Source organism: Nothobranchius furzeri, chromosome 13 (assembly GCF_043380555.1).
Source record: "Nothobranchius furzeri strain GRZ-AD chromosome 13, NfurGRZ-RIMD1, whole genome shotgun sequence".
Classification (NCBI taxonomy): Eukaryota; Metazoa; Chordata; class Actinopteri; order Cyprinodontiformes; family Nothobranchiidae; genus Nothobranchius; species Nothobranchius furzeri.
In genome coordinates, this window is record NC_091753.1 from 53,197,245 (window position 1) to 53,214,282 (window position 17,038).

General features: G+C 44.0%; 1 protein-coding gene across 1 annotated transcript; it reads right to left on the bottom strand.

Moving 5' to 3' along the window:
• Positions 1–8,920: 8,920 nt before the first annotated feature.
• LOC107380553 (olfactory receptor 52N5-like) lies at positions 8,921–9,883 on the bottom strand. Its single transcript, XM_015951854.3, has one exon. The coding sequence runs from the start codon at positions 9,881–9,883 to the stop codon at positions 8,921–8,923; it is 963 nt and encodes a 320-aa protein (XP_015807340.1).
• Positions 9,884–17,038: the final 7,155 nt, after the last annotated feature.

Below are 17,038 nucleotides of genomic sequence, written 5' to 3' on the forward strand. Positions count from 1 at the left end.
AAGATATTGTCTTTTTTATGTTTTTTAACAGTGTATGAATTATGTAATGAACTTATTTATCATCTTATCACTATTCATTGTCATTGTGAACTGAGTGTTTTTAATGCAGAATCAATATTTATTTATTTATTTATTTACACTGGGTTAGAATGGTCTTGGGTCAGAAAAGGGTAGAATGTCTTCTCCAGGTCAGGGACAAGGTCCCAAATGGAGGAGTTTAAGTATCTCAGGGTCTTGCTCACAAACAAGGGAAAGATGGCACGCAAGATTGATTGGCGGATTGATGCTGCGTCTGCAGTGATGCGGCCGTTGTACCCAGTGTGTCATGGTAAAGAAAGAGCTGAGCTGGAAGGCAAAGCTGTCAATTTAGCAGTTGATTTGCTTTCCAAGTACCTTCATCTATGGTCACAAGCTTTGGGTAATGACTTAAAGAATGAAATAATGGAAAAAAACTGGCTGAAATTAGTTTTCTCTGCAAAGTGTTTGTGCTCACCCTTAGAGATGGGGAGAGAAATTTGGTAATATGGGAGGGAGGGGTTCCTTCACATTGAGAGGAGCCAGAGTAGGTGGCTTGGGCATCTGGTTAGGATTCTCCCGGAGAAGCTGGCTCAAGTGGAGAGGGACATTTGGCCCTTTCTTCTTAGGCTGCTGCCCATGATCCCATGTCAGATAAGTAGAGGAAATCGAATTGATTGATTATAGGGCTGCACAATATATGGAAAAATTATCGTCATAGCGATAACAGGACGTGCGATAGGCCCATCGCAAAGCACGTCAAAAACGGCGACGGAAATGTTTGAACCAAACATTTGTTTGGTTCAAACATTTCCATTCGTGTCATACATCAACTTTTTGTAAACCAGCTCTGTTTTTTATGTGGAAGTATTATTTGTCCAATCAAATGTAGCCCTTCTGATATGCGGCCAATCAGATGGGTCCGTTCACGTAATACGCCCGTCCCCTACGTAGACCCTTACCCCAAAATTCCACTATCTCTGCTCCGCTCCGCCCCCGCTTTCCGCTGCCGCTCGCTTCCCTTGTTCGTCATGCTGGCTCAGATTAACGAACGCACTTTGTGCTGAGGTTTCTGGGACCAGCGCTACTTTCAAACGTGAACATGAGTCCGCTCGGTGTCGTTAAGCAGCTGATAATAACCGGGCTGACTCCGACACATGCCGGTGAACCAACCCACCTTCATGTTGCTAGTGTTCCATCAGGTGGTGATGTTAGCCCCAGGCTCTGGTTAGCTTCCAGCTAAAAGGCTACAGCACTCTCCTCCCAGTCCCACCCTGCTAAAGAGGGCCTGGAAAAGTTCCCCCACACATCAAATGATTTTTCATTTATGAGCTTTTATAACCTTGTTAATCAGGATAGTTCATTTGCTGCTGCACATAAACTGTCAGTCAGAAGCTCTGCTAGCCAGTTATCTTAAGAGGAGCTAGTTCAATTTGTTAGCTTGTTATCAGAATCATAAGCCCTTTTCAGATAGACATTCTGGAACATTTGCGGACAATTCAATCCGGTTTTTAACCGGAACTGTGTTTTCAGACAAACCACTTTTGTACCGGAACTTGTCCTTTCGGCTGCGTTCACACAGCAGGGAAAAGTTCCAGATGCCTGACGGCGGCGGGGGGTGGGGTGGGGGTGGGGTGGGGGGGGAATCGGACTTATGTTAAGAAGAAGAAGAAGAAGAAAATATCATTTCTATAGCGCCTCTCAAGATAAAAATCACGAGGCGCTTAAGCATAATTCTGCGCACACTAAGACGCATAAGAGACCTGGATGATGAAGCTCAATGGTTAAAGGAATCACTGAAGCGGTGTGAAGCGCTCCGTTGCGCGTCTAGGCGGTACCGTAGGAGGCGAGCTGCCATGGTTCGCCGCATGCTACAGCAGCGAGCTATCTAGGTGCGCACAGCGTCCCCCGGTCCCCTCCTCCTCCCCCTCCCCCTTGTCCGGAACTTTACCTCACCAGTCTGAAGCAGCCACCCTGTCCGTAACAAGTCCGGACCTGTTACTAGGGGCTTCGTCCTGTTAAATTCCGGAACACGTTATCCGGATGTTTGTATTCAGACACAAAGGTCTTACGGACAGAGTCCGGAAAATTTCCGTTTTTCATGGCCTGTCTGAAGTGGGCTATAGTGGCAGTTTCATCATCTGAGCTGCTTTTTAAGATCTAGGTAAACTTGTTCAATTTGGGGTTAAAAACAAACGTTTTCACATATTTTCCATGTAGTTTTTTTGCCAGTTCCTCTTCTGAAAGGTAGACAATTGTTTTTCTCTTTCCCTCAGAAAATCTTAATATTCTCCTAGTTTGGCCCAGCACAGTTCACTTCCCAATTACAGCAACAGCCTTATATCATAACCACATAAGTGGAGAAAATGCTCAGTGGCAATGAGAGAATTTGCTGTTGCATGTAAGTGATGTTGACTATTATTTAACATTTAAACATATTTTCTGATTTATTTTATTTCTTCAAAAAACCCTGGTAAGGGGTGTTTTTCTGTATTTGGAGCATCAGAAAATGTTCTATGTTGGAGGTGATGTTTTAAAGTCACTGAGAAACTGCATGCATGCAGTTTGTTGTTTTGCTGCTAATACAGTAGCAGGTGCAGCTGCATATTTTTGCAATAAAAATGTTATGTTGTCATGGAATTCATGCATTAGTTTTTGTTTGCTTTGAACCCAGAGCAGACATCACACGCCAGACGACATCAACACTGTATACTTTAGTATTTGTTCATTTATCGTGAGTAATATTGATATCGCAATATTAAGCACTGTTATCGAATATCGCAGGTTTTCCTAATATCGTGCAGCCCTAGTTGATTACTATTTTAAAATGAAACAAAAGAAGTAATAAATAATTCAAAAGTCTTTTTATTTAATCCATTTAATTTAATGAAGTATTGAAATGGTTGATTAATTTCTTATATTATTTAATTGGTTATTTAAAGGGATACTTTGCAAGTTTTTCATATTTTTAAAGGGTTTTCTTGAGCCAGTATGTTCTGAAATGACCCTTTAAAGGGTTAATGGAAGACCACCCAGCCCCCATTGCCCCCGTGGCTAGAATATTCCACTTGCAACTTCAGACTGGTGGGCACCTCTGTTGGGAAAAAAAACTGAGCTGACATTCATACCTGGTGCCGCAGTCCAGTCCCATCACGTTTCCGTCATGTTTTCGATAATGCCCCTTTAATGGTCTGTTTCCGTTCATCATAAATGTATTCTGACCTTTGACAATATTTCAAAAAACATTTTAACAATTATTGTCATGTTCTGTGTCCCTCTGTCCCCAGCCTCCTCCAGGTTCTCCTCCTATGTCCCATGATTATTCCTTCCTGCTTTGTTCTTTCCCCATTTAGTTTATTGAATGCACCTGCCTTCCCTCTAGATCTCACTCACACCTGTCAACTGTTCCCCTGATCACCTCCCTCTGTGTTTAAAAGCCCTGTCTTGTCCCTCAGTGTTTGTCGGTCCATCGTTGTGTCTACGTTGTTCTGTTCCCTCCCGAGTTTTGCCCGAGTCAGTGCTCAGTTGTGAGCTTCTGTTTTTGTTTTTGGATCACTCGATCAAGTCTCCTCCTTTAAATAAAGGATTTACCGTAAATCCTCTAATACAGGCCGGGCCTGTATTTGACTCAAGCTCATCAAGCTCCAGGCCTTTATTGGAAGGAGGGCCAGTATTAGAGGCAGGCCTCTATTTCTATTTGAGCAAAATGAACTAATGGTTCGCTGGAGTTTTTGACAATTAAAATTGCGCCCACATTTTCAAAGTTAAACACATTTCTTTTAACAACGGTAGTTTCTGCTTCAGCCATCTCCCCCCTCCCCCTGCTTCAGCCCTCTCCCCCCTCCCCCTGCGCAGCGGCCGCAAACTCACTGATGCGCCTGCAGCCTCTCGGAGTTCCTGCTGCTCTAAACATTAAAATAATTATTTCATTTTCTGTTCCTCACTTCTGATTACCTTCAATGGTGTCTGTTTGTTGCAACCACCAGGTACAAAAACTAACTTGTTTTTATTTGACTATTTTTCTGTCCTGTCTGTTTATTATCTTCCTGCATCTCCTCTCAATCCTAAAGAAAAACTGCTACCTGGGTTCATATTCACCTCATGAGTTACCTTTGAACTGCAGTTCTAAAAGATCTACACAAACCGCGGCTATAAACGGAAGTCGCCTTTCCAGCTCACCACTCAGTCATCGTTTCTTCAGATTCATGATCAGAGTTTCCAACCTACCGATCAATCCAACGAACTATCAGCTCATAGTAAGTTATCTTACTTACTTCTGTAAAGCCCGGCATTTCCGTGTCACTTCGTTGACGCTCGAACGCTCGGGGGTTTCCTAGCTCAGCCGGCGTTTCACCGACGCTATCACTTCCGCGTCTGTGAAACCACGCTCCCTATTGAATTATCGTATGATCACATTCTCTTTTTGTGGGTAAAACTCAAGAAAAAAAAATTTATACTTGTTTTTTTTAGTTTTATTACAAAAAGTGCATTTTATGATGAAATTGATGAAGAAAAAAACAATAATTTCTTGATATTTCGCATAGAAAAATACCGCGAATCAGTGAAAAATACCGCAAATCTGCGAATTCCCCCTGAAAAATGCTCCAAAGAAAAAATCCGCGAAGCAGCGAATCCGCGATGAACGAACCGCGAAGTAGCGAGGGATTACTGTATAGTGAAGTTGACTAGTTCATACAACCCCTACTGCTGCTCCCCAGAGTGTTCTGCAGCATAATCAGCACGTTCTCTTTGAACTTGATAGTGTAATGACCTGGCTGGGGTTGTAAGCCAGGTGCATTCTGGGTATTGTGTTATATGTGTTTCCTATCTTTCTGCTAGTTCCTATGTGTTGATTTGCGTGTTGTGTGAGTGTTTTGTAAGCCACAGGGAAGGTGATGTGTTTGTTCTGTGGAGCGGGTTGAATTAGCATGGTTAACTGACACCATATTTCTGTGTGGTAGGAGCGTGTCTGTAGCGTTACAAAGCGTTGAAGAAAAAGCCTAATAAAGGTCTGTGTGAACCTCTATTGCCTCCTGCTGGTTGATTTGGGGACTATAACCCTGCTGCTAAAATGCTCATACTTGCTTGTTACCACATTCCACCCGGCCACAATATGAGACCGGCCATTATTCACCTCCGCTGACTCCGACACCGGCCAAAATTGGAGACCCGGCCTTTAATTGAATACCGGCCTGTATTAGAGGATTTACGGTACTAATTTACATCTGCTCCTGTCTAGTGTGTTCTACGTTTTTGGGTCCTAACCTCCTGCTCAGCGTGACAAATATATGTAATTTATATAAATAAAAGAAAACCTCCCTCTGGGCTGCCACCTTACCGTGGTGGAGGGGTTTTGAGTGTCTCAATGATCCTAGGAGCTAAGTTGTCAGAAGCTTTCTGCCTCTGGTAGGGTCACCCATGGCAAACAGGTCCTAGGTGAGGGATCAGACAAAGAGCAGCTCGAAGACCTCTTATGATGAATTATATAAATTGAAACCGTTTTCCCTTACCCAGACGTGGGTCCCGGGGCCCCCCTCTGGAGCCAGACCTGGAGGTGGGGCACTTTGGCAAGCGCCTGGTGGCCGGGATCTCACCCATGGAGCCTGGCCGGGCACAGCCCGAAGAGGAAACGTGGGTCCCCCTTCCCAAGGGCTCACCACTCGTGGGAGGGGCCAAAGGGGTCGGGTGCAGTGTGTGATGGTGGTAGTCGAGGGCGGGGACCTTGGCGGTCTGATCCTCAGCTACAGAAGCTGGCTTTTGGCACATGGAATGTCACCGCTCTGGTGGGGAATGAGCCTGAGTTAGTGTGGGAGGTTGAGAGGTTCCGACTAGATATAGTCGGACTCACCTCAATGCATGGCTCTGGAACCAGCTTCCTTGAGAGGGGTTGGACTTTCTACCACTCTGGAGTTGCTCCCACTGAGAGGCGCCGAGCAGGTACAGTTCAGACTACCCACCCTTTTTGGAGACCTTGGCGGGGGTGCTGAAAAGCGCTCCTTCCGGTGACTCCCTCGTTCTGCTGGGGGACTTTAACGCTCACGTGGGCAATGGCATTGAGACCTGGAGAGGTGTGGTCGGGAGGAATGGCCCCCCGATCTGGATTCGAGTGGTGTTTTGTTATTGGACATCTGTGCCAGTCATGGATTGCCCATAATGAACACCATGTTCAGACACAAATGTGTCCAAATGTGCTCTTGGCACCAGAATACCTTAGGCCACAGCTCAATGATCAACTTTGTTGTTGTTTCATCTGACCTGCGGCCACATGCCTTGGACACTCGGGTGAAGAGGAGGGCGGAGCTGTCAACTGACCACTACCTGGTGGTAAGTTGGCTCAGATGGTGGGGAGAATGCCGGTCTGACCAGGCTGGCCCAAACATATCGGGAGGGTCTGCTGGGAATGCCTGGCAGAGTCTCCTGTCAGAAGGAGCTTCAATTCCCACCTCCAACAGAACTTCCAAAATGTTCTGGGGGAGGCGGGGTACATTGAGTCTGATTGGACCCTGTTCCGTGCCTCCATTGTTGAGGCAGCCGACCAGAGCTGTGGTCGCAGGATCGTCTGTGCCTGTCGTGGTGGCAACCTCCGAACCCGCTGGTGGACACCGGCGGTTAGGGATGCTGTCAAGCTGAAGAAAGAGTCCTATCAGGTCTTTTTGGCCTGTGGGACTCCAGAGGCAGCTGACAGGTACCGGCAGTCCAAGTGGAACGCGGCTCGGGTGGTCGCCAAGGCAAAAACCCGGGCATGGGAGGAGTTCGGTTAGACCATATAGCAACACTTCCGTACGGCTTTGAGGAGATTCCGGTCCTCCTCAATCCCACTGACACATCTTCCAGTGAGGAAGCAGAGTCTGGGGACTTTGGGCTGGCCTCTCAAATCTCTGGTGCTGAGGTCACTGAGGTGTTTAAAACGCCCCTCTGTGGCAAGGCTCCAGGGGTGGATGAGATCCGCCTGGAGTTCCTTAAGGCTCTGAATGTTGTGGGGCTGTGTTGGCTGAAGCAGCTCTGCAATATCGCGTGGACATCAGGGGCAGTCCCACTAGACTTGCAGACCGGGGTGGTGGTCCCCTTATTTAAAAAGGGAGGCCGCAGGGTGTGTTCCAACTACAGGGGGATCACACTCCTGAGCCTTCATGGTAAGGTCTATTCGGATTGTTGAACCTCAAATTCAGGAGGAGCAATGTGGCTTTCGTCCTGGCCGTGGAACACTGGACCAGCTCTATACCCTTAGGAGTATCCTGGAGGGTGCGTGGGAATTTGTCCAACCAGTCTACACGTGTTTTGTGGATTTGGAGAAGGCGTTTGACCGTGTCCCTCGGGGGGCCTTGTGGGGGTACTCCGGGAGTATGGGGTACCAGGCCCTCTGATACGGGCTGTTAGGTCCCTGTATGACCGGTGTCAGAGCTTGGTCCACATTGCCGGCAGTAAGTCGGGCTCGTTCCCAGTGAGAGTTGGACTCCGCCAAGGCTGCCCATTGTCACTGATTCTGTTCATAACCTTTATGGACAGGATTTCTAGGAACAGCCAAGGTGTGGAGGGCATCCATTTTGGTGGCCTGAGGATCAGGTCTCTGCTTTTTGCAGATGATGTGGTCCTGTTTGCTTCATCAGAACGTCAGCTTTCACTGGAGCGGTTCGCAGCCGAGTGTTAAGCAGCTGGGATGAGAATCAGCTCCTCTAAATCTGAGACCATGGTCTTGATTCGTAAAAGGGTAGAATGCCTTCTCCAGGTCAGGGATGAGGTCCTGCCCCAAGTGGAGGAGTTTAAGTATCTTGGGGTCTTGTTCACGAGTGAGGGAAAACTGGAGCATGAGATCGATAGGCGGATTTGTGCTGCATCTGCACTGATGCGGGCATTGTACTGGTCTGTCGTGGTGAAGAGAGAGCTGAGTCAGAAGGCGAAGCTCTCGATTTACCGGTCGGTCTACGTTCCTACCCTCACTTATGGTCATGAGCTTTGGGTAGTGACCGAAAGAACAAGATCGCGGATACAAGCAGCCAAAATGAGTTTTCTCTGAAGAGTGGCTGGGCTCTCCCTTAGAGATAGGGTGAAATGCTCGGTCATTCAGGAGGGGCTCGGAGTAGACCAGCTGCTCCTCCACATCGAGAGGAGCCAGTTGAGGTGGCTCGGGCATCTGGTCAGGATGCCTCCTGGACGCCTCCCTGGTGAGGTTTTCCGGGCACGTCCAACTGGGAGGAGACCTAAAGGTAGACCCATGACACGGTGGAGGGACTATGTCTCTCACCTGACCAGGGAACACCTTGGGATTCCCCCAGAGGAGCTGGCCCAAGTGGCTGGGGAGAGGGAAGTCTGGGCGTCTCGCCTTAGGCTACTGCCCCCGCAACCCGACTCTGGATAAGCGGATGAAAATGGATGGATGGATGGATGGATGGATGGAAAATCTAGATCAGACATGGACAAATATCTGCAAACTCATGTTTGATTTGAATTGATGACCTTGTATTTAATAAAATTACAACCTTTTTTTTTAGCATTTTCTCAAATAAAATAAACAGTTGGCTTCATCAGCTGAACAAACTTCACTTATAATTTTTACACAGCGATGAAGCATGATTCAAGTCACCTCTAGAGATAGAGATTAAATCATAAATCATCACTTTATTAATTGCACTTTACCCACTGTGTTTGGTTTTGATATGGCTTAATTAATTTTTTCAGATATTACAAGAAAACACATGCGGACAATAAATAAGGAAAAAAAGTAAAATTAAAGAATAAAACACATATTGTAGTAAACTTTTCTAAGACATGTACAATTCTAGACCTCTGGCAGAAGTTGTTAGACATTAGGACGTGCTTTAATTTGATCAGTGGGTGGAGCCAAGATTGATGGTGTCAGAAATACTTTTAAACATTTTCATTTGAAATCCATTATAGAGTTAAGTACTTAAAAAGTTTTTGTTGTCAAATGAATTTTTACTTTTGACCATTTAATTTTCAATATTTCTTTGATGTCTTGAGTTTTGAAACAGTAAATGAGTGGGTTGACAGCAGCAGGTATATGACTGTACAACATTACAATGAAAATGTGAAGTGAAACATTGAACGTGAATCCCACAAAATTTGCCAGGTACACAAAGCATCTTGGAAAATAGTAAAGACCTGTGATGATGAGCTGTGGTGTGCAGGTTGACAGAGTCTTAATGCGACCCGTAGATGAAGACCTTTGTAGAACAACAACAATGATAAAAATATATGATAAAATGATGAACGCAAGAGGGACCAGCAAACAAAACATAGCAAATCCCAATGCTAAAATTGCAGAAAATCGTACATTCTCACATCCCAAACTTATTATTGAATTATGGTCACAATAACACTGAACAATTATGTTTGAATTACAAAAGGGTAGTTTCATGGCATCAACTACTAAGGTGACCATCCATGAAATTGGCATGATCCACGAAATCCCACAAAGCCCATTTACTGTGGTATTTGTGAAAAGTGATGTGTAACGCAGTGGAACACAAATAGCTATAAAACGATCAAGAGCCATCACCATCAGAATGAAAGAGTGTGTTGAAGCTAAATAGTGAACAAAGAACATTTGTGTAAAACAGGCATAGAATGAAATAATGCTGTTGTCAGACCAGTATTTTGATATAACCCTCGGGAGAGTCACTGTGCCAAACATCAAATCAGTTAATGCTAAGTGACAAAAAATGAGATATGTGGGTTTTTGAAGAGACTTTTCATATTTGACAATCACTAGGATGAAAACATTCCCCACAGCTATAGCCAAGAAAAGCAAAAAGAGAAGAGCTGACACAGGCCCATAATACTCTGGCAACAGGCCAGGAAATCCAACAATGAAAAAGTCTTTGATTGTTGTTATGTTAGTGAGCAACATGTCTGAAATTAAAATAACCACAGTAGGTAAATCGAATTTAAACAGTTAGATGTAAAATGTCTAGAAAACTTCTAAAAATGTGAAATAACATGAAATTCTAATCACAATATATAAACATTTAAACAGTATTTCTCCTCTTTTGGTCTAAGTGTGGAAATAGAACATGGACCACAAATAAGTAAATTATTACTGTGCAGAAACAGGTAAAGTAAAATCTGTTTACATAAACGTACTGAACAACTCGAGTGCTCTCACCTATTATGTGCTTTGCATGTTGTGTGCACAGTTTATGAACGCTGATGGATCCCAGGCGGGAAACTTTCCCTTAAGATTTCCTCTAGGTTGTGACACATTTAGGTAAATAACATTTAGTTTGTTAAACAAAGTAGTCCAAGTACTTTTAGTCTTATTTGAATTTTTTTCTTTTTGTGTCACATCTATCCATCGATTTTCAGCCACTTATCTGGGGTCAGGTCGTGGGGGCAGCAGCCTAAGCCAAGAGGCCTGGACATCCCTCTGCCCAGCTACTCGGGCCAGCTCCTCCGGGGGAATCCCAAGGTGTTCCCTGGCCAGCTGAGAGACATAGTGCATCCGCACAACAGCTGGTGTAAAGTCGTCGATTGTGTTTTTTAAAGAGGCGGGCTTGGTGAACAAGCTTGAACATCTTGAGAGTAAACATCAAAACTCTCAAGTTGATTTTCGATTTTTGATCACGTGATCATGACACAGACAAGTCATGACTTAGGAGATCGTTGCGGGACGCCGCTTCGGAAAAGTTTCTGCAGCTCACGGTTAGGCTACGTTCACACTGCAGGCAAAAGCGCATTAAATCCACTATTTTCCCCACATGCAAGCCATATCTGATTTTTTTTTTATAACAGCCTGAACACACAGATCCGGTTTTTTAAAATGTGATTCGTGGTACTGATTCCAACATATATCTGATGTTTTTGAAAGCAACTGCAGTCTGAACGGTAATGTCGCATTAAATCAGTCTCCAACGTCACTGAGTCAGCGGAGGTGAGCGTTATATGTAGGGTTGTCATGGTGTGAAAATTTTACCTCACGGTTATTGTGACCAAAATTGTCATGGTTTTCGGTATTTTTTTAAACATGTTAAATTTTCAGGAAACTAAATAAAACCTGTTTATCAGGAAAATATTGTCCTCAGTTTGTGTCTAAATTTTGCCTACAATTTGTTATTTTGTAATTATGTTGTTCTTTTGTTTACATTTGTCCCCTTTAGTCTTTAAAATACCAATATTTGCCCATAACTTCTTATTTTTTGTCTGTTTGATGTCATCATTTAAAAAATATTAGACCAGATGATACTCAGTACTCAAGTAGCCTTCTAATCAGATACTTATTTTACCCTTACTTGAGTAATAAACCCTATATCAGGAAAATATTGTCCTCGGTTTGTGTCCTTCCAGTGAGCTTTGCAGATGTGGGAAAATGTCATCAGGTAGTAATCATTGTTAAATTCATAATTATTCTCGGAGAGAGACCAACTCTTATCTGTCCCTGGGAGCCCCGTAATGCATAGCGTCATTTAAATCTGGGGGTGTCCACGACACGGTTTATATGCAGGTAGCGGCGCTGCAGCTGCTTTATATAGCGACTCGTTGCATTCTCCCTCAACCCAAATCCTCGGATGACGCATTTTAGCTAAAACGCTAATGTTAGCTTGCCTTGCGTTGACTGTAGAGTTGTGGGTGATGGTCACGCAGATGTGTCATGAGATTTGAAGCGTTGCTGCCTTTCACAGACACTTTTTCTGCACGTGCTGCAAACAGGATAGCCGTCTTCTATCACCTGTCCCTCGGCATTCTTCAAATATCCAAAAACATGCCCGTACTTCCCACTTTGTCTTCTTTGAGGGATAATAAATGTGAAATGTCCTGCGCGCTGCCGTCTCCTCCTTTGGCCATTATTTCAGCTTTAGCTTCAAGAAAGTTTTGGTTGTAAACATCAAAGTGTGCATGTGCCGCCGGCAACTTCAGCAGATGATACGGTGGCTGGTAAGGGTCACCGCGCCTACACCGCAGCCATGGTAATCCACAGAGATAATATAGGTTTTTAAAAACAAGACGGTTATTATTGTCAACTTTTTACCGGGGTTTACCGCTACACCAGTTACCGTGACAACCCTAGTTATGTGTGGATGTTCCTGAGGAGAAGTGCTGTCAGAAGGGTCCAGGAGTCTGTCTGGACATCCTTTTTTAGGTTTAGGAATGTAAAATACAAGAGATAATGTGAACGGGTGCGGGAGGTACTGCTGGAGCGAAGTGTTTTTGGCTCGACACACGGGAGGCGACAAACGACCGCGATCAGCAAAACTTATCGCTGTCGCTTTTATTACCTGACACACGGGAGGTAATCCATGGCCAGTGGCAAAGCCATCTACGCCTTCTGTTCCATGGCGAAATCGAAACTTCCATTGTTTTGTTTGGCTGTGTCAGGTTGGAGGGAATTAAGGTTATTTAAGCGGTTCAGAGTATGATGTTTCACAAGGTGCTGCTAGAGTAATGTGAAATCTTTCTTCTGATTTTACTATATAAAACATAATAATAATCAACTTCTCCTTCATGTTTGCTCGGAGATGTACGGAGCATCCTGTCCGCTCATTGGTCAGTGAATGAAACCTCCGTTGATTGGTCCTCGTCCGAGCGACAGCGATGAAAAGTTGAAAATGTTTCAACTTTCTGGGATTGCGTCGCTGGGTCGCCTGTGTACGACACGTGCACGAGCGCACATGTTTTTCGCGTTTCGCTTGGTAGGAGGAAGACCCTCAATTATCGCTTTGTCGGTTATGTCTCATTGAAAATGAATGGAGGAGAGGCGATGTCGCCTCCCGTGTGTCGAGTCCATTTCACCGGTCTCCATCTCTTCTGCGCATGCAGGTCGCTTTGGGGTAGTGAAGTGTTCACACTGGAGAGAGTTTGATGCCGCATTTCAGTCATAGTGTGACCAGCCACACAGAAAAATCTGATTTACTCAAAAAATCAGAATTGAGCATCAAGGCCTGCAGTGTGAACATAGCCTTAGACAATGGATTGTAAAACACAAAAGGCTAGAAACATGCTGATTCTTCTTGATGTAAGAAGTGAGTCTACACTTTCTTTTGGTAGTTTTGATGTTTACATGGTCACAGTGGAGAGAGAGAGAGAGAGAGAGAGAGAGAGAGAGAGAGAGAGAGAGAGAGAGAGAGAGAGAGAGAGAGAGAGAGAGAGAGAGAGAGAGAGAGAGAGAGAGAGAGAGAGAGAGAGAGAGAGAGAGAGAGAGAGAGAGAGAGAGAGAGAGAGAGAGAGAGAGAGAGAGAGAGAGAGAGAGAGAGAGAGAGAGAGAGAGAGAGAGAGAGAGAGAGAGAGAGAGAGAGAGAGAGAGAGAGAGAGAGAGAGAGAGAGAGAGAGAGATTTGCTGCATGTTTGTTGAAAATATTAAATAAGGTTGGAGGTTTTTTTTCTCTCTGCCCCTAGTTTGGCAACGCTCTGATCAGTGGGTCTGGAGTTATTAGAGGTCAGACCCGCGGTGCACACAGACTGCAGTGAGAGAGACAGACGGGGAGAGAGCTGCACAAAACTTGCGTTTTTAATTAGATAAACGGCTGTGAAAGGAAATTTGTTCCAACTAAATCATGGGAGACGTCAGAAAAATTGGAAGCCTGCGTGTTTATCATGTGTTTAAAAACAACCGCATTTGAGAAATTAGCGTTAACAAGCTGTCAATGCAGATACAATTTTACTGCCACCATAATTATTTTACTGAGGATGTTTCTCTGTTCAACATAAGCTCTTTAAACCCAAACTAGGTTTGAATAACCGGCGTTGCCCCATCTTCAGGACTCCGCGCACTCCGCTGCTGCAGCAGCCTCTCCAAAGCTTACACAACTTGACAAAATTCATGCACAGTCGCGTTTGGCCAAAATTTATAACAGAATATCAACCATATACTACTGTGCATTATTTTATTTGAGTATTCATTTAGCATAACGCATCCTAGGAAAAGGTATTATTATTATATTTTTTACCTGGGCACATGCGAGTGCTGTCATATAGGTAGTGAAATATAAATGTTTCCGTTTACCCACTGTAATGTGCTCATGGACCACTAGGGATGTGAGTACCATTGGTTGGGACTCACTGCCCTACTGCAAAAAAATGAATGGGAGACTATGGACCGATGAAAGTTATTTTGTTCAGAATGCTGCAGCGAGGTTTTTGGACAGCAAGAGAAAGTATGAACACACAACTCCAACTCTGGTAGCTCTGCACTGGCTACCTGTAAATTTTTGTATTTATTTTGAACTTATTTCAATGGTGTTCAAGACAATGAATGGGTTAGCCCGTGCCTATTTGTCAAAGGTGTTGCAGCCACGTGTTCCTGGTCTGGCACGCTGCTCTGAGAACCAGTTGCTGCTCTCAGTTCCCAGAGTTTTAAGAATAGATCAGTAAAGGGCAGAGCTGACCCGACCCCATTTAACATTCATGAGGACTGTGTGGAGAGGGTACACTGCATAAGGTTTCTCGGCTTGCAGATCTCTGATGATTTCTCCTGGATGGCAAATACCACGGTGGTGGTAAAAAAAAAGCCCTGCAGCGTCTCCACTTCCTGTGGTGCTCAGGAGGAACAACCTAGAGGAGAGGCTGCTGGTCATATTCTACAGATCCACCATAGAGAGCATCCTAATGTACGTCCTCACAACATGCAGACCTGCCAACCTGTACGCATTTTGTGTAGCCAGTACGCAATTTGGCTTCTATTTACGCTGGTACGACTCACCACTCTAAACTACGCAAAAAGCTGTGGAAATGTGAGTTGAGTTCTGTGGCAAATATGCACGTGTGGTACTCATGTCTGACAACACGACTCAGCGGCGTGGTGAAGAAGTTTAAGCCAACCATCGTAGAAAAGCGGAGAAAAACCTGTGCTAACTATCCTGCCTAACCCCGCCCCCCTCCTCCCTGCTTCGTCCTGCCCGCTGCTCCTCTCTCCCTCCGGTTCGCCACTCGCTGCTGTTCTGGTAAGGTAAACTCTGTGTGTGTGTGTGTGTGTGTGTGTGTGTGTGTGTGTGTGTGAGTGTGCGCGCGCGAGCGAGCGAGCATGTGTGTCAACGGGCCGGACCGGCCATCTTTTGGTGAATGTGAACATGTAGCGTTAATTTCACTGTTGAATATTCAAGCCAAAATCTGAGTGAAAAAAATAAAAACTGTGACTGTGTGTGTGTGTGTGTGTGTGTGTGTGTGTGTGTGTGTGTGTGTGTGTGTGTGTGTGTGTTTGTCTTTATCCATTGCAGATCGATTTGGCCTGTATATAAGGAGGAATGTGATTATTTATACAGTTTAAACATGCTGCCATTATTTTTTTTTTCGCTGCTATGGCAGATGAGGAAGAAGCAGACAGGGATGGATTGGTTAGCAGACCTGCCAAAAAGAAGAGGGTCCATGTGTCTCAGAAGTTTTTGTCCTAATATCAAGAACAGTGGCCATGCTTGTGACCCTCTAAACAACCTCACCATGCATTTTTTACAATCTGCAAATATGATGTGGACATAAGCCACTATGGAGCTGCAGGTAATTAGTAAATTAGCCCTGGTGATGTGTGCATATGTGCTATTAGCCAATTTAATATTACATTCTTGAGAACAGAAACACCTATTGCAATTTACAAAATAAATATTTACCATTAAATACATATACATGTTTTTTTATTAATTTGTATTGAAATAATTTAATGCAAGTAACTTGTATAAGCACAAATATTATATAAGGAAACTTTAGAGTTTTACTGTTTAATATTAAAATACATGATACTTTGGAGTCAGGTCAAACATTAAACATGTCTATAACCTTACTAGTCAAAATAAGAACTATGAACAACTGTGTGTGTGTGTGTGTGTGTGTGTGTGTGTGTGTGTGTGTGTGTGTGTGTGTGTGTGTGTGTGTGTGTGTGTGTGTGTGTGTGTGTGTGTGTGTGTAAAATTTTCCATCCAGTGAATGGGGAGATTACAGCGTGAAAAGCAATGGAGTTGCAAAAGTCCGCGAAAAAACACAGCACAAGTGGTACCCAAAAAAAATTTGACAAGGTTGGCAGGTCTGCAACATGGTATACAGGGTGCTCAACTGCAGACAGGAAAGTACTGCAGAGGGTCATCAACACAGCCCAGAAGACCACTGGCTGCTCTCTGCCAAGCCTGGAGGGCATTGCCAACTCTCGTTACCTCAGTAAAGCAGGCAATATCATTAAGGACTATTCTCACCCCAGTAGCCATCTGTTTGACCTGTTACCATCAGGCCGACGGTAACAGATCACATAAAACCAGGACAAATTGATTCAGGGATAGCTTCTTTCCCAGAGCTATCACCGTAGTAAACAACCACAAAACCAGTTGAACCTGTAAACCCAAACTACACATTTACTGTTTCAATATTGACCATGTGTAGTAACATTTATATGTGCTATCTGTGTTTGCTCAATATGCAAATTCTCTGCTTACAATAGTGACTTGCACAGAACCCACTAATGCTGCTACATCATAAATGCTGCAACTCTGTGTATATATTAGTAAATATTACTGTTGATTTTACATTTATATTATTCTGTATTATTTACTTGTATTCTTTTACATTTTGCACCAAACGGAGTGGCACTCATATTTCACTGTACCTTGTACGACAATGAAGGCTATTTTATTCTAAATGGAGTTTTCCTCTCCACTGTCACTACATGCTTGCTTAATATAAGGATTGCTGTAAAGACTCTGACACTAGTCAGTGACTCAATGCAATCTGCTTGGTTCCTTATAGGAAACTTTTTACTGATTGGCTTAACGATTTAAACTGTATTGGAATGCTTACTTTGTGAAGTGCCTTGAGGTGACTTGTCGTGATTTGGCACTATATAAATAAACTGCGTTGAACTGAACATAACTTCTTGAGCACACTGGAACAGCAAACCTGTTCCTGGTCAGTCCCTGACCTTGTTCCCTGCATGGAACCTAAGCAGCAATGTCCATTTTTCATACGTGTTCAGCAATTTTGTCATAAATGAACAAAAACTAGAATGCCTTTTAAAATGGCATTTAATATGTTGCGGTCACACTTTATAGTGTGACAACTGCAAATTAATTATGACTAATAAGATGTGATGGTTCCA

Coding starts and splice junctions, on each gene's coding strand:
- LOC107380553 (XM_015951854.3), bottom strand. CDS start 9,883: ATGTTGCTCACTAACATAACAACAATCAAAGACTTTTTCATTGTTGGA.